Below are 22630 nucleotides of genomic sequence, written 5' to 3'. Positions count from 1 at the left end.
TGCCTTATCTGCTGTACTGACTATCTGAACCTGGTCTGTTTTTCTTATTTATTTTAGTGGTTTGGGGTCTACAGTCAGCAATGTACTGTGGTCACTCTCTGTGGACTTGGGGGCCCAGGCGGTGCCAAAGGTCAAACTCTAATTGCCTGCATGCAGAGCAAGTGCTCAGTTCATAGTGCTCTCTCTCTAGCTTTGGTCTTCCTTTATTTTGGCAGGATGCACATCCAGAGGTGCTTAGAGTTCACTTGAGGCTCTGTGCTCATGACAGGCCTCTGGGAGCACTTGGGGTGACCATATGAGGTACCACAGGTTTGAACCAGGGTCACGGCAGCCACATGCAAGACAAATGCTTTACCTCCTACACTCTCTCTTTGGCCCCCTGCTTTACTTAGTTTTAAATTGTTTCTTTTTTTTTTTTTTTTTTTGCTTTTTGGGTCATACCCAGTGATGCACAGGGGTTACTCCTGGCTCATGGACTCAGTAATTACTCCTGGAAGTGCTCAGGGGACCATATGCAACACTGGGAATCGAACCCGGTCGGCCGTGTGCATGGCAAACGCCCTCACCACTATGCGATTGCTCTAGCCCCTTTTCTTTCTTTCTTTCTTCCTTCCTTCCTTCCTTTCTTTCTTTCTTTCTTTCTTTCTTTTTCGCTTTTTGGGTCACACCCAACAATGTTCAGAGGTTACTCCTGGCTCTGCACCCAGGAATTAATCCTAGCAGTGCTTAGGGTACCATATGGGAGGCTGGAGATTGAACTTGGGTCAGCCTTGTGCAAGGCAAATGCCCTACCCACTGTACTATCGCTCCAGCCAATTCGGCTTTGTTTTCTTGTGGGTCTTCCTAGAAGCACTCAGGGGGCTGAGGGACCACTGGTGGTGGTACTTGGTGAACTGGACTAAAGGTTCAATGCTGGAGCAGTGAGGCGGCATGCCAGGGCCACACCAGCCATGCCCAGGGGTCATGAGGGCCTCACCCAGTGGGGCAGGCTGGGGGGATGCTGTACCTGGGATCAGACTTCAGTCCCTGCACATGAAAGACGTGCACCCCCGGCCCCAGAGCTATGGCTCCGGCCCTAATTTCTATTTTTTTTTAAATTATGATTATTTCTCCTTTTCCCTTCCCTTGTTGGTGTTGCAATGACAGGGCTCACAGACACTCTTAGTTGCAGTGCTCACACACAGTTGTGTACCAGAGGAGTCTACACGCTTTGCAGTGGTGCCAGGAATCTCAATTACAGAGCCATTGGACTCTCACTTGGGATGCGGGATGGCGCCAGGGATGTAACTCTGCATCTTATGTCTAAGGCAGGTACCATCCTGGGACCCATTTGTTTTGCTTTATTCTTTTTGGGGAGCCACATCTGGCAGTGCTGGGGAGACTCCGAAGTGACCCTGGCAGTGCTCAGGAGATCATATATAGTGCCAGGGATTCGAACCAGGTCAGCAGAATGCGAGGCAACCGCCGTAACCCCTGTACTATCTGGTTCATGTGATCTGTCTTAGAGGAAAGTTGTTGGGGACTCAGTTGATGAGGTTGTTTTCATCAACTTTTATTGCAGTCTCTTGGATGAGATGCTTAACTTCTCTGCAATTTTCTCCCCGTGTAAAGCAGATTAAAGCTCTAAGGACAATTACCTGGAACGCCCGCAGGATAGCAATAAGGAGGAGGTGCTGGATGTTTGCCTCCCGCCCTCGGCTCGGTTCACCCACGCTGCAGAGGTTACCTGTCTGCCTTTCCCCACTGAGCACGCCCATCTTCAGAAAGCAGAACCATTACGCTCCCAACTTGTCATTACAAGTCTCTGTAGATGTTCCTGGAAATTACATTGTGAATCAGATCATTATTGGGTGGATCCCGGTCTCCCGCCCGGCTGTGTCCTGGACCCAAGCCTTCCGCCCAGGGAGCCATATCCTGAACAATAAGCAAAGAGTCGTGAGCTGCTCTGTGCTGTGAGCGGGGGAGGGTGCACCCAGGTGTGAAATTGGTTGGTTGGTTGGGACAATAGTCTCGTTGTGCCATGAATTGCACAGTGGCAAATAAACTGCTTTACCATCCAGTGGAATGTTCCAAAAGGAAGTCTCGCTATATCAAAACTGAGATGATTTCTTTTTTGTTTGGTTGTGGGACTACCCCTGGCCATGTGCTCAGGGGTCCCTCTTGGTGGTGTTCACAGACCATGTGGAACCAGGGGTGGAACCTAGCACACCCAGTGGTGCTCAGGGCTTACTCCTGGCTCTGCACTCAGGGATCACTTTTTGTGGGCTCAGGAACAAAATGGGATGCCAAGAACCAAACCTGAGTCAGTCTTACACAAGGCAAGTGCCCTACCTGCTGTGCTATTGTTTGGCCTACATTGCTTTTTTTTTTTTAAGTGTATCATTCCATTGTTTTTAGTATATTTGTGGATATAGACAACCATGACCACAGTCAGGTTTAAAACATTTCACTGCTTCAAAGAGAACCCACAGACCCCATCTCCCAGCCCCAAGCAGCTACCACAGTTATTTTTCTTTTCATGGCACGGGGCGGGGGGTGGGGGCAATGGGGGGGTTGGGTCACACCCAGTTGGGGTGGGGTGGGGAAAGATGGGGTTTTCCCAGCTCTGTGGTCTGAGGCTACTTTCTGTTCTGTGTTTTGGGGTGATTCTGTGCTGGGATGGGTTCTACTCCCTATAGTGGTCAGGGAACCATGTGGTGCTGGGGATCCAACCAGGATCAGCCACATGCAAGGCAGATGCCTTCTCCCAGACCTGTCTCCCCAGCCCGCATATGCTTCTGTTTCTGTGGATCTGCCTCCTCAATTGCTCAGATATGTGGAAAATATAATACTTGGCTTTGGGTTTGGCTTAAGAAAACTCAGCACAGCGGCTTGAAGGTTCATCCTCATTGTAGCATGAATCAGAACTTCATTCCTTGTAGGAACCACATAGGACTCACGAGATGGATTGTCCATTTTCTGTGTCTCCCCTTAAGATCCCCTGCCAGAGCTGGGGGCTGTCCCTAGCTTGCCATTCTTGGAACAGTGTTATTAGGAACATTCAGGTTCTGCTGTGAGCATTCACCTAGTCTCCAACACCTGCTTTCAGGGATTCTGGTCCATGCATAGCAGTGGACTGCTGGGTCCTGCCGTAATTCTGTGTTTGACACTTTGGAGAATGGCCAAACCTTTTTCCACCTGCAGGGATCCACTTTCCATTTGGACACATGCTCACAGCATTTATTCTTTTGCCTTTTTGATTATCATCTTTCAAGTGGGTGTAAAGTGGCATCTCCTGAAGGTGTTAATTTGCACTTAACAGCCTGGTCAGTCATTTTTTCTATATTGTCTTTGGCAAAATGTCTATTCAAGCCCATTGCCCGTGTTTAAATTGCTTCATTGTGGGCATTACTTATAATTCATTTATTTGTTCATTCAGTTGAGCACCTCTGTCATCTCAGGCCCCGGGGATAAAACAGTAAACACGTTAGCTGCTAAGTAAGATAATTCTTTTTTTTTTAATCCCTTTTTTTCTGGCTTCTTTATAAAATCAGATGTGGCAGCTGAGGTGGGCTTTGATGCCCACACACTGAGCGTCTGGGAGCCCCTTCCCCAGGTGTTGCTCAGTCCCGCTGTCTTTCTAACACAGCTGATTTATGCGGCTTGCTCTTACCTGTGTTTCCTGTCACCCCCTGTAGCTGAGGCTGCAGCCAGCGTTCTCTTGGTTCTTTGTGAACTTCTTCCCCCGAGCCTCCCATCCAGACTCAGACCAATGTCCTCTTTCTGTGCCCATAACTGCCTTAAGCCTTGTGAGCTTTCCCCCACAAAATAACCTGATACGAATGCGGATTCTCTGGTTAAGACAGGGAGCAGACAAAAGGAGAGAGATAACAAAAGGGAATGCCCTGCCACAGAGGTAAGGTGGGATGGGGGGAATGGGGGGTAGGAGGGATACTGGGATCACTGGGATCAGTGATGGTGGAGAATGGGCACTGGTGGAGGGATGAGTATTCGATCATTGTATAACTGAAATCCAAGCACAAAAATTTGTAAGTCTATAACTATACCTCATGGTGTTTCACTAATAAAAATTTAAGGAAAAAAAGTGGCTATGCCAGCTTCTGGGGAAAAGGCTAAAACTGCAAAGACATTTGGGGCTGAGCCCTGAGTACTGGCCCAAGTACTGGGAGGCAGGAGATAGGAGCATCTTGAACCAGGAGGAAGTAAAAGGAAGGGTCAGTATTCCAAGCCTAAGATTCATCTCTGTTACATAAACAACAAAATCCTAAAAAAAAAAAAATCAATACATGTACCAAGGAGACAGTTCAAAGGGTTTAAATAAATGCTTTGCACACACACTCCCCATATGGGATTCAAATCCCAGGGCCCTGTATGGTCCCCCAGCCTGCCTTGAGTGATCTCTGAGAGGAGAACCAGGAATAAGCACCACCAGGTATGGCCCCAAAACAAAAACAAAATAGAAAAAGTTTTGGTGTCCCCTTTGCCTGGGGCATTTTGAGTGTGTTCAACAGAGGAAATAGAAGCAGCTCTGGGCTCAGGCTTGGGCTTTTGAACCCTCTCACCCAATGCAGCACCCCAGGATCAGGATCTCCTGAATGCATGCTTCACCGGGATTGTGTTTAGTCCCTCGGGCTTGCCCTCTTGCTCGCCTAACCACTGAGCAATCTTCCAGGCCCTTCTGCATGGGGCTGGCCAGGTTGCCTCAGCAAGTGGGGTTTGAACTTATAACCTTGCACTTACTAGACAGCACTTTAATATGTTTGGACTTTTGAAATGATGGGAGGTTCTTATGTTTATGAGCAAATTTCCTGGATGAGTTTCTAGTTTTTTGTAGATTCATCAGTTTCCATCTCAAGCCTGCCCTACCCAAGACCCAGTTTCTTTGATTCAATTAGTAAACACTGTTGAAAAAATACACCTGATATTAGATAACCCTTGGCCATCACTCAAAGAATTAACCCAAAGCCTAAGGAACAGAACTGCCCTGGAGAGGGTGTAGACAGGGATAGCAGCAAAGGACGGGCAGTTACAAGCTTCTCCAGATTCAGCTACATGCGAGCCAGGCACCTCCCTCATCCCTAGACTGAGACCTCAGAATTCCCACCTGTCATTTTTCAAGGTTAGTTTATTGTGTTGGAGACTCCCACTCTCTTGTGGAGGCTTACAGGGGATGGGAATCTCCTTTCCTGGAAGACCGTGTCTGGGCTGAGAGAGCAGTCTCAGGCTCCTGGCCCCTCTGAAGACCCCCCACTTTGTGGTCCATGGTGGCGGCCATCTTTTCCTGGAAGGCAGCTTCCTCGCCCCAGGCAAAGAAAGCAGTGATGCCCTTCTCCTTTAAGGATTGTTTCCAGATACTGCTCCACCTGTGGCCATACTTTGCTGTCCCATTGGCCAGAACTTCACCTCTGGGCTAAATCTCCTACTGGGAAAACTTTTGAAAACATGATCTATATTCCAAAGAGCCTTGGCTAGCTAAAGAACAGAAGATGGCATCACTAAGTGGCATCACAGGGCTGGAGAGCTAGTGTCGGAGGTAAGTCACTTACCTTGCATGCAGGAGCTTCAGCTGAACTTGCTCGATCCTGGGCACCGCATATGGCACTTCCTGAACATGAGAGCCAGGGATAGCCCCTGAGTACCACCAGGGATGGCAACAACAAAAGAAGTGTCAACTTTGGGGCTGGAGTGATAGTACAGCAGGTAGGGCTTTTGCTTTGCACGTGACCAACCCAGGTTCGATCTCCAGTATCCCATAGAGTCCCCCAAGCAACACCAGGAGTAATTCCCAAGTGCAGAGCCAGGAGTACCCCTGAGCATCACCGGGTGTGACCCAAAAAGCAAAACTAAATAAAGAAGTGTTATCTTCAAAAAAGCACAGGAGTCACTGATTAGAAAAGAGGGATTTATTGAGAAATTAAACAGTTTAGGTAGGGAAGGGTGTCCCCAGATGGGCTGGAAAACAGCTTCCAGGAGAGGGAGGAACACAGAGGGCCTGGTTTATCAGCAGCGGAGGTAAAGTGATATCACAGCTTATACATATTCTAGCAGTATTTCCAGGGGAGAACAGTGAGCACGAGCAATCGGGGGACATATGATGAACACACATCACATATATGCACACGTATATGTACACAGATGTGCATGCATACACATGTCTGTGTACTTGAAGGCATGTAGTATATACAGAAAATGGCAGAGAACCGTCCCCACGGGGTGATGAGAAGAAAGGAGATTCAAGCAGCATTTGTTCTTTTTTATACCTGTCGGCGGGCACCTGTCTTGCATCCTGGTCAGCAGTTATAACCAAGCTGAGAGGCCAGTGTTTTGCAACCTCTCTACACACCAACACCTGCGACCCACACTGGCCTATGGACCAGTGGTTGAAGATCACTGAACCAGAGATGAAGAAGGGCTCACTACTGCCCAGTGTCCACTGACGGTACTATCTGACCAGTGGCCTGGGTCCTTCTCAATGAAATATTGTTCTTATGGTTCCACTCTAGCCCCAACAGAGCCAACAGATTTCAACACAGAGAGATTGTCACATTCACCAAACTACCAGTCTCGGCCAACGAGCTTTATCTAACCCCAGAGAGTCCATTTAATTTGGAGCAGGGGTGGTGAAAGGGCAAAATGCAAAAGGTTTTGACAGGAGGAAGGGGACACTTGGGGACAGGGAGATCTCTGTCGCAGCACTCTGTGCACTGCTGTAAACACCATTTACACATACAGCAAATGAGTTGGATGGTTTTTTTTTTTTTTTTTTTGCACATAAACCCATCTGCTGATTTTTCAACTAGACTTTGCCAGAAGGTCACTGTCTGGTCTGAAAACCATGATGAATTACTCAAAAGCCAGGTTCCCCACTAAATAGGACTCCTGGGCATTGTGAGAAGGGGAGCGTGTCTGTGGGGGTGGGGGGGGCGGCACCTCCCAACCTTTAATGCTTTTGCTGACAGCAAAGCTGTCCAAGTCGCTGAGATTTGTGCTTTGCGGCCTCATAATCCAGATGCTGCCATGGGGAAGGTGCCTGCCAGCTCTCAGGGCTCCTCGTCATGCAATTGTAAGCCACTGCCCCTTACCCACCAGGCTAGTTGCAAGCCTCCAGATGGAGGCCTGAAGCCTAGCCTCAGAACAAGCCCTGTATATATTGCTTTTCTCTGCATATAGCTCTATGTCAAAGTTTCATTTATATGTTAGGTACCGTTTGGCCTGGAGCAAGAGTAGGGTGGGTAGGGTGTTTGCCTATCCAGGTTCAATCCTGAACAGCTGATGTGGTCCTCCAAGACTACCAGGAGTGATTTCCTGAGCACAAAGCTAGGAGTAAGCCGTGAGCACTGGACAACATGTAAATTAGGCATGGTTTCCAGTAAACACCTACAACTAATAATAAAATAATAATAATAACACTCTCCTGTACTTTCTCAGAACACTTTTTTTTTCATAATGTAGGAGTACTCCTATTTATTCACCCATTGGTTAAGCTGATTGAATTGGGCATAAACTCCATATTTATTTTTTTTATTCTATTCTGAATGCCCTGGAGCGATAGCACATTTGCCTTGCATGTGGCCCACCTGGCTGACTCGAGTTGATTCCTCCTCCCCTCTCAGAGAGCCCAGCAAGCTGCCAAGAGTGTCTCGCCCACACGGCAAAGCCTGGCAAGCTACCCATGACGAATTCGATATGCCAAACACAGTAACAACAAGTCTCACAATGGAGACATTACTGGGCCTGCTTGAGCAAATCAATGAACAATGGGAGAACAGTGCTACAGTGCTACATTCTGAATGTTAATTTTATTTTATTATTATTTTTCTCCCTTTTTTTGATTCACCGTGAAATACAGTTACAAAACTTTCATGTTTGAGCTTCGGTCATAAAATCATCAAACCCCCATCTCTTCACTAGTGCATGTTTTCCACCATCAAAATCCCCAGCATTTCCCCTGCCCACCCCCGGTCCAACCGTTCCCCTGCCTGTATGGCAGACAATTTCCCCCATACTCTCTCTCTACTTTAGTTATATTTGATATTTTGACACCAGTCTCACCACCACTCAAACCTGCCGAAAAGGCAATGCTAGACAATTTGTTTTGCATTGCTTGTTATGGACAGAATATAACGCCCAGGAAATTCTGTGTTGTTCTCTTCCAGGATCTTTAGTTGATAGTCTCTGGGTCTTGACCGTTGATGAGATTACAGGGCACTGGGGGCAGTTTGTGGGTGTGACTGCCAAGCTACTGGAAAATGGAGACCTAGGGGGAGGAGGCCCAGTCCCGACCTAAGCGAGCCTGGAGCTCTCAGTCATGGGTTCCCACCTACCTCTGCACTACTGGTCTAACTGCATCTTTTGATCTCTTTCAAGATTTATGGGTCTCTGAAATAAGGCCAATAGATGAGCTTATATAGCTGAGTCAGACGTGGTTTGTGGGTATGTCTCCCACATACCTAACTTTTGGTCGTTTAACTTCTTGGTAAACTTGGCCCCAAGTTGTTGGGGTCTGGACAAAGGCACAGCAACAATTTTGGAGTATCTGGAAGTCTGAAGGCATCATCAGGCTGCTGATGCACTCGCCCTACAGGTACAGGTTTACCTGCTGGCAGCACCATTCCCCCTTCAGAACACCTTATTGTGAATATTCCCCCACCTCTGTTAGGGGTGCATAACTGAAACCCCAGAAAACTCAAGAACTGATCAAAGGAGCCACATGTGTATTAGGATTTACCTGTTGTAAGCCACAGAAACCCAACTCAAAATGCGTTAAATGTATGCGTTGACTGTTAGTTGGCAGACAAGAGATCAGGCGTGTTCATCTTTCTGTGTCTGGCTTATTTCATTTGGCATAGTGTCTTAATGTTCATCAGTATGGTCACCAATGGATTTCTGACCATCCCAATTCCCCCATCATAGTGGCTTAAATTTAAGGAGGAAATTTACTGGCTTTTGTCTGCAGAGTCCAGGAGCAGGTAGATATCCCATACCTGGTCTAGGGATTCCACAGCCTCAAGGCAAAGCCTTCTGGCCCAGGGGGAGCTCAGTGTCAGGTTGCCCTTCATACTGGCATTAGGTGGAGAGTTTAATTTCCAGTTCCCCACATGCCAAGTGCCAATGTGATCCCTGGCAAGAGGTACAACTGAATTATGCAACCTCTAATTCTCACAACAAGAAAAAAGAAGAGGAGAAGTAGTAGTTTAGTAATTGGTTCAGGGGCCAGAGTAATATTACAGTGTGTAGAGCTTTTTCCTTGCACGCGGCTGACCTGGGTTTGATCCCTGGCATCCCATATGGTTTCCTGAGCACTGACAGAAGTAATTCCTGAGTGCAGAGCCAGGGGTAAGTTCTGAGCATCGCTGGGTATGGCCACTCCCCCCAAAAATTGGTTCAGATCTCTCTCTCTCTCTCTCTCTCTCTCTCTCTCTCTCTCTCTCTCTCTCTTAAGGGAAAAAGGGTGTGGTCGAGGGCCGGTGCAATAGTACAGTGGGTAGGACAGTTTGCCTTGCACGCAATCAACCCAGATTCAATCCTTGGCATCCCATATGGTCCACCCAAGCACCGCCAGGAGTAACTCCTGAGTGCAGAGCCAGGAGTAATCCCTGAGCAATGCCGGGTATGACTCCTCCCCCCCCCAAAAAAAGAAAGGGTGTGGAAATTCTTAAAAAGATTAAGACTGTCAGACTGTCAGTGAGTCTTTGTGCCTCTACATCTTTCTTTCTCTCTCCATCTCACCCTATTTTCTCCTGTGTTATGTTAGCTTTTCTTCTGGGGCCATACCCAGTGGTGCTCAGGATTTATTCCAGGTTCTGTGCTTAGGGATCACTCCTGGTGCTGCTCGGGGGACCTTATGGGATGTCAGAGATCAAACCACAATTGGCTGCGTGCAAGGCAAGCATCTCACCAGTTGTATATCTCTTCAATTCTAGCTTTTTCATTAATTTACCTTTCATAATTTTTGTTTATTTTTTGGTTTGGGGGCCACACCTGGCATAACTCAGGGCTTACTCCTGGCTCTGTACTCAGGGATCACTCTTGGGAGGACCATGTGTGGTATCAGTGACTGAACTTGAGTCAGCCACACAACAAATCACAACCATCTTGTTATTCGTCGATTGCCTCGAGCCAGCCCCAGTAACGTCTCCTTCGTCCTAGCCCTGAAATTTTTTTTTTAAAAAGTGCCATATTGAGGCTTTTTCAGAGTTAGGAGAATGAGACCCTTAATTGTTACTGGTATTTGGCATATTGGGTACGCCACGGGGAGTTTGCCAGACTCTGCCGTGTGGGCAGGTTATATTCGGTAGCGTGCCAGTTTGTCCAAAATAGGAATGAGATGATAAGATGTCACACGGCTGCGAATGCGGCTGCGTGCTTCCGGGAGCTGGGTTTTATAGTCTCTGAGTCTTGGCCGTTGATGGGATTACATGGCGCCAGGGGGCCAGTTGGTGGGTATGAGCCCCGCCTACTGGAATTTGGAGGATCTGGGTGGAGGATGCTCAGCCCCAATCCGAGTAGGCTTGGAGATCTCAGCCCCAGGACCCGCGTGTCTTTGTTCCTCTGCTGGTACCTTCATGTGCGCAGAGAGTGGTCTCAGCATGGTGGTGGCTGGTTCTGGAGGTCTTCGGCTGCCGAAGCCCTGGCGGGGCTCCTTGGAGGGAGCGGGTTGAGTTTTCCTCCCCACCCCCCCGACCAGGGTCAGCCACATGCAAGGCAAATACCTTACCTGCTATACTGTTTCTCTTGTGCGCTTTTATTTATTTATTTTTATATTTTATTTATTTTATATTTTAAAAAAGATGTTTTTAGCTGAATTCCCTCCTCTCCTCCCTTCCCTCTACTGCTGTGTTGTGGAGACTGGTGGCTGCATGAGTACTTGGTTCTGGGGTTCCCTGGGAGCCTCATTCTTTCCCTTATGACGCTCCTTGTCTCCCGGGAAATCACATACTCTGGTCCAAGTATGTACGTTTCTGTGGGGTAGCACTGGCTTCAAATGCTGGAGTCCCCATCTTTGGTCCCTGCTACCACCTGGTTCCCTGAACACAGAGCATGGCTGGGTGTAGCCCAAAAACAAAAACAAATCTTATAAAAAAAAAAAAAAAGAGGAGGTCGGAGTGATAGTGTTAGTGAAGCAGGTAGAGAGCTTGCCTTGCATGTGGCTGACCCAGGTTTGATCCCTTGTCATTCCATATAGTCCCCTGAGCCCCATCAGAACTGATGATACCTAAGCACAGAGCCAAGGGGAAGTGCTAAGCATGCTGAGTGTAACCCAAACACACACACAAAAAATAAAATCAGGAAGTGCATGCTCTTGTTGTGGCTGCAGTATGGTGCCCACAGTCTGATTTCAACTCCCAGCTCTGGGGTCCACGTCTCAGCAGCCGCCCCATTAAGCCCCATGGCCCGCCTCCTGGCCTCCAGCATCTGCAGGGAAACCCCCTCTGCTCCCGCCACCCCGCTCTGCACAGTCTTTTCCTGAAATTCTCCCCCCACGGCATAAGTGGCAGTGAACAAAGGAGAAAAGGTACCATACCTACAGAACTGAGCCATCACGGTTGGCTGTAGGGTGTGGGCAGTGCCTCCATGACTGGACCTGGAGCAAGCTCTCTGGTGGGAGCAGGGTCCGAAACCATTCACATGCCCAAAAAGTCTTGGGGTGCCCAGTAGCTGTCATCCAGAGTGGAAAAAGTGAGCACAGGCTGTCCTAGCTGCAGGTGGCTCTGGAACCAGGGTTGGTGACCTGCAAAGTGAGTGACTTGACTTTTATACGATCTCCCTGGTCCTTTCTTTCCTTTTATTTATGGGTTTTTTGGGGGGGGGGGGGTAAGTGGGAACCACACCCAGCAGTGCTCAGGGGTTTCTCTTGGTTTTGCACTCAGGAATTACTCCTGGTGAGGATTGGGGGACCCTATGGAATGCCAGGGATTGAACCTAGGTTGGCAGCATGCAAAACAAGTGCCCTACCTGCTGAACTATCTCTTCAGCTCCTATTTATTTTGGTTTATCTGGGGTATACCTGGAAGTGCTCAGGGGCTACTCCTGACTCTCTGTGTTGTATTCAGGGCCCCATACCATGGGCCCTTCCTTCTGTGCTGTCTCTTCAACCCTGGACTTTGTGGCTTTCATTCGGGAGTAAGGAGGTCAGGATCATACCTGGATGTGCTCAGGGCTTGCTCCAGGCTCTGCTCAGGACAGTATGTGCTACCAAGGATTAAGCCCAAGCCTGTTGCATAACAAGGCAAGCGCCTTGCCCACCGTACTCTCTCTTTCTCTCTCTCTCTCTCTCTCTCTCTCTCTCTGCTGTTTTTTGATTTTGGGGGGCTACACCCAGAAGTTCTCAGGAGCTATTCCTGGCTCTGTGTTCAGGGGTAACTCCTAGTGGTGGTCGAGGAACCAAAGATGGTGTCTGGGATTGGAATCAGGGTTGGCCAGATGCAAGCACCTAATCTCCAGTACTGTCTCTCTGGCACCGCTTCCATTTCTGAACTCACCAGTGGGTTGTTTCCAAAAGTCCAGTTTCAGAGTCCCAGATAGGACAAAGAGCTACCAATCGCACCCCACCAGGCACGATCTCCCTGCCAACCCACATCTTACTGTAGCGTGCCTCAGTGTTAAGGAACAGACACATTCGCAAGGTCAAAAGTCCCCACCTCTGGTCACCCAGGTTTGGTCCTTGTGCTGGCAAATACCTGGGGGCTTCTTCTTCTTTTTATTTCTTTTTTCTTTTTTTATGGGAAGGGAGCAGCTTTGAAGCAAACTCTGCTCCCAGCCCTCCTAGCCTGCCTCTGCTACTCAAAGGGCTGTGGTTTGCCTCAGTTTCCCTTTCCCAAACTTCTGCACCAAGCAAGGCCCCAGTGTTTGGCGCCCAGTGAGGCTGGAGCACAGGTCAGGAAAGGAGACTGGGGTCAGCACTAGAGGACATGGCGATGGCTCCTGGGAGGGGCGGGTCCCTGCTGTCCCCAGGTACGCTGTGTGCCCCCCCAGCTGGGGGTTCCAGCTGAGCCCACGGGCCTTGTCCCCGCAGTGCTGTGCAGGATGACTACCTCACCACGCTGCCCATCGGGGGCCTCAGCTACGTCCAGGGCCGCACCAGACTGCAACTCATCAACAAGACGGTGGGGCACTGCCTCGAGGACATAGCACGGAAGTTCCCGGACCGGGAGGCCTTAGTTGTCCCCCTGGAAAACATCAGGTTGACCTTTGCCCAACTCAAGGAGGAGGTGGGTCCTGATCCTGAGCCCCAAAGTGGACAACTGCCTGCCCCCCCAGGCCTCGTTCACTGTGCAGAGCCTGGAGGGTGGGGGGCTAGGGCTGTGGGGAGCTCCCCAACCGAGGCCACCAGGGCCTGAACAGCTTCTGCTTCAGCTCCTGGGCTGCTGGGGCTGGGATGTGCCATCCTAGGCTCCCTCATGGTGCTGATGTGAGCCCCATCTGTTTCCATCAGGTAGACAAAGCTGCTTCCGGGCTCCTGAGCCTCGGCCTCCGACGGGGCGACCGTCTGGGCATGTGGGGACCCAACTCCTACGCGTGGGTGCTCATGCAGCTGGCCACGGCCCACGCGGGCATCATCCTGGTGAGGAGAGTCTTGCTGGCAGAGTGGAGTGGCGGCAGCGTTTCTGGGGATCCCTGCGGGCTCGCATACCCTGTGTGTCTCCTGGGCTGGGTCCTCCCTCCCCTGCCACTCTCTGTCTCCACAGGTGTCTGTGAACCCCGCCTACCAGGCCATGGAGCTGGAATATTCCCTCAAGAAGGTGGCTGGGAGAGGGGCATGCGTGGGCACACACGGGCACTGAGCAGGAGGAGGAGAGGGGGCCGGATAGACTCAGGGCTGCTGTGTGCTGGCGCCTGTGTGTGTGAGGAGAGTGGTGGGACTGTGAGGGATTGTATGTGTGTATGTCTGTTAGAGGGTGACATGTCTGTCAGAACAGTGGTGTATGTTTAGGGTTGCGTGTGTGTGTGTGTGTGTGTGTGTTGGGTCAAGTGTATGTCTTTGAGGGGCAGTGTGTGTGCTGGTGTATGTGTGTGTGAGGGCAGTGTTGTGTGAGTGTGTGTGGGTGCAATGAAGCTGCTGTGGGGGGGTGAACAGTGGTGCCAGTATGTGGTGGACATTTGGTGTGTGGGGGGGGTGCACAGGCACACACACGCATGAGAAGTGGTATAAAGTGGGGGAACAGTGGTGTTCATAAGCACGTATGTGTAATAGTGTTGGGGTATGTGTGTTTGTGAGAGAGAGAGCAGTGGTGTTGGTATGTGTGCGTGTGCAGTGATGCTGGTGTGGAGGGGCAGTGGTGTATGTGTGTGCATGTGGTGCTGGTTGTGTGTGTCTGTGTGTGCAGTGGTGCTGCGGTGCTGCACATCTGGGCAGTGGTGAGTGTATGTATGGTGCTGGCGTGTGGGTGTGCAGTGGTATTGGGGTGCTGAACATCTGGGCAGTGGTGTGTGTGTGTGTGTGTGTGTGTGGTGCTGGGGTGTGTGTGTGTGTGTGTGTATCTGTGCAGTGGTACTGGGGTGCTGCATATCTGGGCAGTGGTATGTGTGTGTGTATGTGTGTGTGGTGCTGGTGTGTGTGTGTGTGTGTGTGTGTGTGTGTGTGCAGCAGTGCTGGGGTGCTGCACATATGGGCAGTGGTGCATGTGTGTGAGTGAGAGCCGTGGTTGGTGAGGACCCCCAGAGCTCAGCTTCCTAATGACCAGGAGGCCTCCCTCCCAACAGGTGGGCTGCAAAGCCCTGGTGTTCCCGAAGCAGTTCAGGACCCAGCAGTACTATGACATCCTGAAGCAGATCTGTCCGGAACTGGACACCTGCCCACCGGGGGCCTTGAAGAGTCAGAGGTGGGGCCCAGGTGGGGCGTGTGCAGCTTCCCGGCCCCTCCACTGCCCATCAACCCCAGGGACCTAGCTACTGTCCCCTGGGCTCCCGGGGCCCCCTGAGCCTCTGCTTCCACCACCCCCAGGCTCCCGGATCTGACCACCGTCATCGTGGTGGATGAGCGGTTGCCGGGGACGCTGCTCCTGGAGGACGTAGTGGCCGCCGGCTCCTCGGAGACGCAGATGGCTCACCTCCACTACACACAGAAGTTCCTGTCCTGCCACGACCCCATCAACATCCTGTTCACCTCGGTAGGACCGAGGTCTGCGGCGCACCCGGGGTTGGCACCCTACCTCCTGGCCCTGTGGCCCCCCCTGAGCGGGGAACAGCCGTCCTCGGCCTGCAGACACAGCTCTCGGGGCTGCTCTGCCCTGAGCACCCTCACAGCTGGGGCCGTGGCACATCCCGCTGCCTCCAGCTCTCGGCCCCTGCATAGGGCAGGTGCGCGGAGAACCCACCAGGTCAAAGGTGCCACAGCGTGACCCTTCAGTGAGCAGCAAGGGGCATGGAGTCCCAAGAAGTAGTCTGGGGTGGGGGCGGGGTTGGCAAGTGGCAGAGGGGGCCGGGCCCCTTAGAGGCAGCAGGAGACAGATCTTCTGGGTTTCTGGTTTGTAGGCCTCGGCGGGGGGCTTTGAGGAGAAGGTGGGGGGTGAAGAGACGGCTCCCCCGGGAGGACGAAGGGGGCAGCCAAGCTCCTCACCGTGTCTCCTCAGGGGACCACAGGCAGCCCCAAGGGCGCCACCCTGTCGCACTTCAACATCGTCAACAACTCCAACATGATCGGGGAGCGCATGAAGCTGCAGCACAAGGTGGGCCCCGGGGTGTTTGGGGGCGGGGGGCGGGGGGCAGGGTAGGTGTCCCGCTGGCTTCCTGGGCTTTCGACTCAGCCTCCTGCCTCTGCATCCAGAGTGGCGAGCAGCTGCGGGCCGTGCTACCCAGCCCCCTGTACCACTGCCTGGGCTCTGTGGGCGGCACCATGGTGAGTCTCATGTACGGTGTCACCCTCATCCTCTCCTCTCCCACCTTTGATGGCAAGAAAGCGCTGGAGGCCATCAGCAAGGAGAGGTGAGGCGGCGGTGAGAGAAGATGCCTCAGCCCTGGGCCCCGAGCCCCTCCTGGGGCGTCTCCTCCCTCTAGTCAGGAGTAATGGAGATAGTCCTGGGGTGCCCTGGGGGAACCCTCCCCCCTCCTCCATGCTCCCGGTTCCTGCTCCCAGAGTTTCCCCCCACTGCCTGCATTCTATAGCTTGGCTGTGTGTATATGCAGGGTGAGACTGGGTGGGGGAGATGGCCCTGTCCCTTCCAGGCCTGATTTCGAGTTGCTCCCCCCCTCTCCCTTGTACAGAGGCGCCTACCTCTATGGCACCCCAACCATGTACGTGGACATTCTGAACCAGCCCGACTTCTCCAGTTACAACATCTCATCCATGTGTGGAGGTGGAATGGGGTAAAAGGGTGGCAAGGCCAGTTTGGCACCTAGCGGGCAAGGTTGCCATGGAAATGTGAATGGGAGGGAGGAACCCCCCCCACACACACACGCACACAAACAGACACACTCCCCGTGTCCAGCTGCCAGGTGTGGGAACAGGGCCATGGGAACGGTCTGGGGGAAGGGTAAAGGGAGGGCTCTGGGTCGCAGCAAGGGGCCAAGCCCACGAGTTCTCTGATGCAGGTGTGATTGGGGGGTCCTCGGCACCCCCAGAGCTGATCCGAAGCATGACCAGCAAGTTGAACATGAGGGACCTGGTGGTGAGTGGCGGTCAAGGTGGGTGGGCTCTGGGGTGGGGCCCTACTGGATCTCCCAGGGAGACACCCTCTTCCCACCCTGGTTCCAGAGAACAGCACGGGGTCCGACCTCATCAGCCACTGGTGAGTCGCAAGAGCTAGGCACCCCGGGAGACAATGCTATACGCTCGTACATTTATAGTTCTAGAAACTGGAGGAAGAAATGCATCTCAGGAGCAACGCTCGGGGGTCCTGCTGGTGTGTCCTGGCAGGCGGGGGCCGGAGCCACCAGTCCTCTCTGGAAGCAAGGGTGTTGCTTCCGGATGGCGGGGCTGGGGGGAGCAGAGCGGGGGGGCTGCTGAGCGGCATCTTCACCGATGGTCACCTGTGCGGAGAGTCGCCTGTTCTGGGGCCCCCGTGACAGCTTTTCTGAGAGGAGCCGTGATGGACGGGGCAGGTGTGATGGCATTCCCGTCTGGGGGGCTGTGCTTGTGCTGAATGCCCACGGCCCCACCAGGGTATGGCCAGCTCTGTGTGGTGGCAGAGACTAGGAGAGGGGAGGAAACAGGGGAAAGGAAGGAGGTCAGGGGTTCCCCTAGCAGAAGCCTCAGGCTGGTCCCCTGGCAGGCAGGCCATGGCGTGGGCCCCCACCCCCCCTCCTGGCATCCCCCACCAACCCCATGAGGTTTACAGAGAATGTGAGGAGGGGTCAGAGGCTACCCTTTTGCTCCTTGTCCCGAAACCCCAGCCCTCCCTCTCCCCGTGCAAAGGGGTTGCCTGCTCCCCCCCATCTGCTGAATCTCCATAGAGGGGGGTGGGGGACGTACCATTTAGGGGCGACCGGCTTTCTTGGACCGTTTGGTGGGGGACTTGCAGCTGCGGAAGGCATCCGTGTCCCGGATGTGCTGCCCTCTGACCTTGCTGGGGGAGGCGCAGGTGGCATCGGGGCGCGAAGTCTTAGCTTCTAGCCACCTGGAGAGACGGAGAGTTTCAGAGGTGCGGGTGCGGGCATTGGGGGAGGGGAGGGAGGAAGGGAGCTCAATTCACCCAGGGACTCCCCCTCCATCCCCCGGCAGCAGAGCCGGGGTGTCTGTCTTGAACATGTCTCTCTGCGTGCAGCCCCAGTCGTCTGGGGGGTGGGGGGCACAGGCTCATTCTCACCTCCGAAGACCCCGGAGCGGGCAGGTGCACTTCCAGGGGTTGTTGGTGAGGGTGAGGGTCTCCAGGTTGTCAAAAGGGAAGCTGGGAGGCAGCTGGCCCAGGCGGTTATTCTCTAGGTGCACGTGCTTCAGCGTGCTCGCCCCCACGAAGGCGCCATCCGAGAACTGGGGCACAAGGAGAGTATGAGGGAGCATTCCCTCCCCCCAGCCCCGCCCAGCCCCGCCCAGCCTCTCCCAGCTTGGCAGCCCCTTGGGGGAGTGAACTGCATCAGCTGGAGTGGCCACGTGGTGTCCCACGGATGATCTAATCCGGGCCATGGCCTGCTGAGATAGGGGTGTGACTTCCAGAGTGCAAGTGAGGAGAATGCCAGGAAAGTCCAAGGCGACAGCAGCCAGCACACCACGTCCACAGCCCCCCAGGGCCCCTCATCCCTGGCACCTGGCACACACACTGGCACAGGGGCGATGTCGCCAGGATCGAGCCCCAGATCTGAGCTGGTGCCCAGAGCAGCGGGTCAGGATCTGGTGGGATGGGCCGTGCGCCCAGGTGCCCCGCCGTCCTGGGGGCCTGGGACTGACCCTGCCTCTGTCCTCACAGTCCAGTTCTGCCTGCCAGATGCTGTTTGTGGAGCTGCCGCAGTGAGCGGTGGTTGCCAGGTCGGAAAGCTCCACGGGAAAGCCCTGGTGGGTGCCCACATCTTGGGACAAATGCCACAGGCTCTGCTCAGCCTCCTCTGCCCACTGAGAGGGCACTGTGTCACAAGGGGCACGGGGCTCCCCCTCTTTCGCCGGGGAGGGGTCGGGAAGGACAGGAGCCGCAGACAGGCTCAAGCCCTGACCAGGGAGGGGTAGAAGGTCCCCCTGACATCTGTCCTCCACCTTGTCCTGAGCCCCGACTTCTTGGCTGAAGCCTCTGGTCACAGACGGGTGCGTCCCCGGCTCCCCGCAGCTCCCCAGGCCCCACCATGGTCATCACGGAGAGGCCAGGAAGACCATGGTGCAGCGTTTCTGGTGCAAGGAACAGGGAGGGGGACAGGGAGGCACAGTCTGTCTTCCCTCCGGAGACACCCAGTGTCCCACTGATGATGGTGCTGGGCTTCTGCATTTGCCCCTTTGCCATGCCCAGTGGTGCCAGTTCCGCTGTGAGTCTCCAGGACCTGTGATTCCCAGGCCTCTCTCCGTGAAAACGGACGGAGAAGGCAGTGGGGGTGTGCGTGCAAGTCCTGGGGGGCGGGGAAGAGCTCCCCCCAGGTATTTCCTCTCTCTCCCACCCTCCACCCCGTCAGGAACAGGATCTCTTTGTGGGCCTGACTCAGCCCGCACCTCTGGAAGGCTCCTGATGAAACAAACCTTCCTTTATGGGGTTACCAGAGAGCAGGAGGGGGACAGCAGAAGAGGGCCAACAGGAAGAGGTGGCCGCTGCCCACAGCGGGGGCTTTGGAGGGCGCTGTGGAGATGCTGCTTAGGGGCCGCGGTGGGGGGGGCATCTGCCGTGGCAGCTGCGTTTAGAAGCAGGAATCTGAGGACGCCAGGGGCTGAGACAAGGGACCATGGGGTGGGATTAGAGCCAGGAGGCAGTGCCCGCGTCTGGGAGAGAGCCCCAGGACCAGAGGCCATTTTAGGGGGTGAGGATGGTGCTCCCCGCGGTGAGCCCAGATCCCCCCGCACCCCCCCCCCGACAGAGAAGAGTGGAACCCGGGGCACTCTGTGGCCGGCACGCACCTTCTCCAGGTGTGTGTTGTCCAGCCAGAGGGTCTCCAGGTACCTGCCGAAGGACTGGAAGGCGTTGTCAGGGATGCTCTTCAGGGGGTTGTGCGACAGCTTCAGCTCCTCCACCACGCGCAGCTTGCTGAGCGCCGCCGCGGGGTAGCTGGACAGCTGGTTCCGGTCCAGGTGGAACTTGGCGAGGTTCTCCACGTCGTCGAGCGCGCCGGGCTGCAGGGTGCTGAGCGCGTTCTCGGACAGGTAGAGCCAGCGCAGGTCCTTGGCGCCCTGGAAGGCGCCGGCGCGCAGCTCGCGGATCTTGTTGTTGTTGAGCTGCAGGATGAAGAGGTTGACGAGCGGCGAGAGCAGCCCGCGGGGCAGCTCGGTCACCTTGTTGTGGTCCAGGTAGAGGTAGGTGAGCTCGCTCAGGTCGTCGAAGGCGCCGGCGCGCAGCACGCGGATGTCGTTGTGCGACAGGTACAGGTAGATGAGCTGCTTGAGGCCGCGGAAGGCGCCGGCCGCCACCTCGCGGATCTGGCAGTGCTGCAGATGCAGCGACACGAGGTTGGGCATCGCGCGGAAGGCGTTGGCCGCCAGCACCGGGAAGCTGTTGCGCTGCAGGTTGAGCAGCTTGGTCTTCTCCGAGACCTTGGGGATCTTGTGCAGGCCCACCTTGTCGCAGATGACGTGCTGCAGGTCGCCGTGGCAGTGGCAGTGCTGGGGGCAGGCGGCCAGCGCGGGCAGCAGGCCGGCCAGGAGGCCGAGCGAGAGCAGGAGCACCGGGCGGGCCATGGCCGGGACGCCTGGGGCCCGGGGCGGCGGCGGCGGCGGCAAGTCCTCGGAGCGCGGGGCTCCGGGCCTATTTATACGGTGGCCCCGACCGCAGCGCGCGCCCCGAGCCAGCAACTACGTGGAGCACCGGGGCACCGGCGCTGCCCCCTCCCGCGCGCGCGGCGGAGATGCGCCCCCGCCCCCGACGGGGAGGGACGTTGGCCCCGGCGACCCCGCCGGGCTGGGACCCTCCCCTTTTCTCCGGACTTTGGGTCCAGCTTCTCTCGGGCCCCCTACCGCCTCCTTCCCAGGCTTTTTTTTTTTTTTGAAGGGGTGAGGGGTGGGCATGGGGTAAGGGAGGGGTGGGGAGGGTGTCTTGAGTTTGCACCGGAGAGAGGGAGGCAGTCTCTGAACTTGTTTGTTTGCTCTAGCTGGAGCCTCCACGCCACCTCCCCGCCCCTCCAAGCCCGCTCGGCCGCGCGCCCTGGCCCCGGGAGGGAGGAAGCCGAGCGGGACGGCCGGACGCGCGTCTCGCCGCGGTCTGCCGGCGGCGGCGCTTTCAAGGGGCGCTTGTGCGCGCGGGCGTCGCGGGTGCCCCCTGCCGGCGGGACTCGGAGCCAGCCCGCGACCCCCACCCCGCGCCCGGGGCTGGAGTTTCTTCTGTTCCGGGCACCACCCAGCCCCGCCGCTGAAGTTAGCCGCAAAAAGCGGGGACTTGGTGGTGGGGTGGGGTGGGGTGAGGGATGAGCGGGTGACGTGACCCCCAGGACACCTGAGGACCGCAGGCCCGGAGTCTGGGCAGCTAAGCGGGTCACACCATCTCCCTCATTTCCCCTCCCTAATCACCCTAAATTATCCCCCTCTCTTCCTCCCCACGCCCAGTGGTCAGACCTGCCCAGGGGGCTTGCAGGGTGGCGCCAAGGTGTACTTGGCAGAGGCCACACCTGGGCAGTATCCCCGCGGCTTCAGGGCGAGTGAAGGGGGCCAGGTTCTGGGGTCCTTTGGGCAACCCCACCCTCCGCAGGGATTCCTGCGAGAAGAGGAAGGGGATTGGGGGGAGCAAGCGGGCTGCCTGCTATAGCAATTGCCCCTTAGGGCTGGAGGGGAGGAAATTGCTGGGGTGCGGTGAGATTGTACTAAGGGGGGGTGGCGGTCTGAGGTCTCTTCCCGGAGAACACTCCCTCCCCTTCTCCTCGCAGCCAGGTACAAGGCGAGGCTGCCCCTTCCACCGTTGCCTCTAGATGAGGGTTATTATAATTGGCCCGGAACGTTCCGGACGGTATTTGGGCCTCTCCGAGGCTGGCTTCTGGTTTTCTCTTGCTCAGGATGTTCCAACCGCTCGGTGCGGTGGGGGCGAAAGGGGGGTGGGGCCGGGAGGGTGCCCAGGCTTCTAAAAGCCTTCCTTTGGCTATATTTTTATTTTGATGGAAATTAACTCACAGGCAGCTCTCCAGAGCTTGGGGGGCACCCAACCCCACAGCCAGACACTTGTCCCTGGTTTAAGGAGGCTGATGCAGGATAGGTGGCGGGTGGGGGGGGGGGGCGCCTGGGGTGGCAGTGGGGGTGTCTGAGTGGTTCCCGGCTGGCTCAAGGCAGGCTGGCTTTCTCATCAAGTGGACGGGACCTGTGGCTTGCCGGGAAGGGGTGGAGTGAGCTGAAATAAGGAAGGGGACCGGGGCAGAGGGCTGGTAAGGTCAGAGCACGTGGCTGGGCTGGGGCCGCAGCGAGACAGGGAGGGCCTGGCAGGAGAACGGGATCCCGGACTCTGTTCAGTGCCAGCCCGGCCAGTTCCAGGTCCCAGAGGGAACACGCCCCATCCCTCCGGGGTCCTCTCCCTCCCGCAAACATCTTTTCGGACCCCCTCCAGGTGGCATATGGCACCACTGAGAACAGTCCAGTGACCTTCATGACCTTTACCGAGGACACCACGGAGCAGAAGGCAGAGACTGTGGGCAGAATAATGCCTCACACAGAGGTGAGCCCCGGTGCCCACCTTGGCTGTGCCACCCCACCCCACCCCACCCAGGTTTCTCTCCGTGACTGATCCAAACTTCTCAGACCCCCAAGCACCCCAGAATCAAGTAGGGCTCCCCCACCAAGCCAGACCACGCCAGGTGGGGGTCTAACGGGCAGAAAGCAGTGGTGAAAGCTGCGGCCAGCTGGGCTTCTCCACAGCCTCCCTTCTGGCCCGAAGTGTTTTTGCCAAACCCCTTGTCTGCCTCGGGAAGCCAGGGCAGCTCAGAGAGGAGAGAGCATGGAGATTTTTTTTTTCCTCCCGGTTCTCTCTCCCGGAGCTCCCCTGCCTCTCCCTGCCTCACACAAGCCTTTTTTTTTTCCTTTTTACTATTGGGTTTGGGGACCACACCATGTGGTGCTGAGGAGCTACTCTGGGCTCAGTGCTCGGAGGTCTCT

General features: G+C 55.0%; 3 protein-coding genes across 3 annotated transcripts in view; 1 reads left to right on the top strand and 2 right to left on the bottom strand.

Annotated features, from left to right (window-relative positions):
• LRRC59 (leucine rich repeat containing 59) overlaps positions 1-22630 on the bottom strand; it is a 216452-nt gene that overhangs the window by 56269 nt on the left and 137553 nt on the right. The gene's annotated exons all lie outside the window — the stretch shown is intronic.
• The window catches only part of ACSF2 (acyl-CoA synthetase family member 2), a 43940-nt gene that overhangs the window by 18921 nt on the left and 2389 nt on the right, over positions 1-22630 (top strand). Inside the window, exons 2-11 of the mRNA XM_056127020.1 lie at positions 13016-13211; positions 13436-13564; positions 13689-13742; positions 14704-14822; positions 14945-15110; positions 15573-15668; positions 15767-15924; positions 16204-16295; positions 16531-16607; positions 22086-22193. Coding sequence (XP_055982995.1) covers positions 13016-13211; positions 13436-13564; positions 13689-13742; positions 14704-14822; positions 14945-15110; positions 15573-15668; positions 15767-15924; positions 16204-16295; positions 16531-16607; positions 22086-22193 — 1195 coding nt within the window. The remainder of the gene's footprint in view (positions 1-13015; positions 13212-13435; positions 13565-13688; positions 13743-14703; positions 14823-14944; positions 15111-15572; positions 15669-15766; positions 15925-16203; positions 16296-16530; positions 16608-22085; positions 22194-22630) is intronic.
• CHAD (chondroadherin) lies at positions 5299-20498 on the bottom strand. Its single transcript, XM_056127023.1, has 4 exons — positions 19466-20498; positions 17745-17908; positions 17411-17555; positions 5299-5422 (listed from the first exon to the last, which is right to left on the bottom strand). Exons 1-3 carry the CDS (start codon positions 20237-20239, stop codon positions 17414-17416), a joined length of 1080 nt encoding a protein of 359 aa, XP_055982998.1. The 5' UTR covers positions 20240-20498; the 3' UTR covers positions 5299-5422; positions 17411-17413.

This window comes from Sorex fumeus, unplaced genomic scaffold (genome assembly GCF_029834395.1).
Source record: "Sorex fumeus unplaced genomic scaffold, SorFum_2.1 ptg000063l, whole genome shotgun sequence".
In the NCBI taxonomy this organism is placed as follows: Eukaryota; Metazoa; Chordata; class Mammalia; order Eulipotyphla; family Soricidae; genus Sorex; species Sorex fumeus.
This window is presented reverse-complemented; position numbering and strand designations above follow the sequence as displayed.

Bases quoted from the DNA above. Each gene is read 5' to 3' on its own strand.
- CHAD (XM_056127023.1), bottom strand. From the start codon at position 20,239: ATGGCCCGCCCGGTGCTCCTGCTCTCGCTCGGCCTCCTGGCCGGCCTG. The intron at 17,909-19,465 runs GTGCGTGCCGGC...CTTGTGCCCCAG, and splicing joins ACAACACACACCTGGAGAAG to TTCTCGGATGGCGCCTTCGT. The intron at 17,556-17,744 runs GTGAGAATGAGC...CCGTCTCTCCAG, and splicing joins CCGCTCCGGGGTCTTCGGAG to GTGGCTAGAAGCTAAGACTT.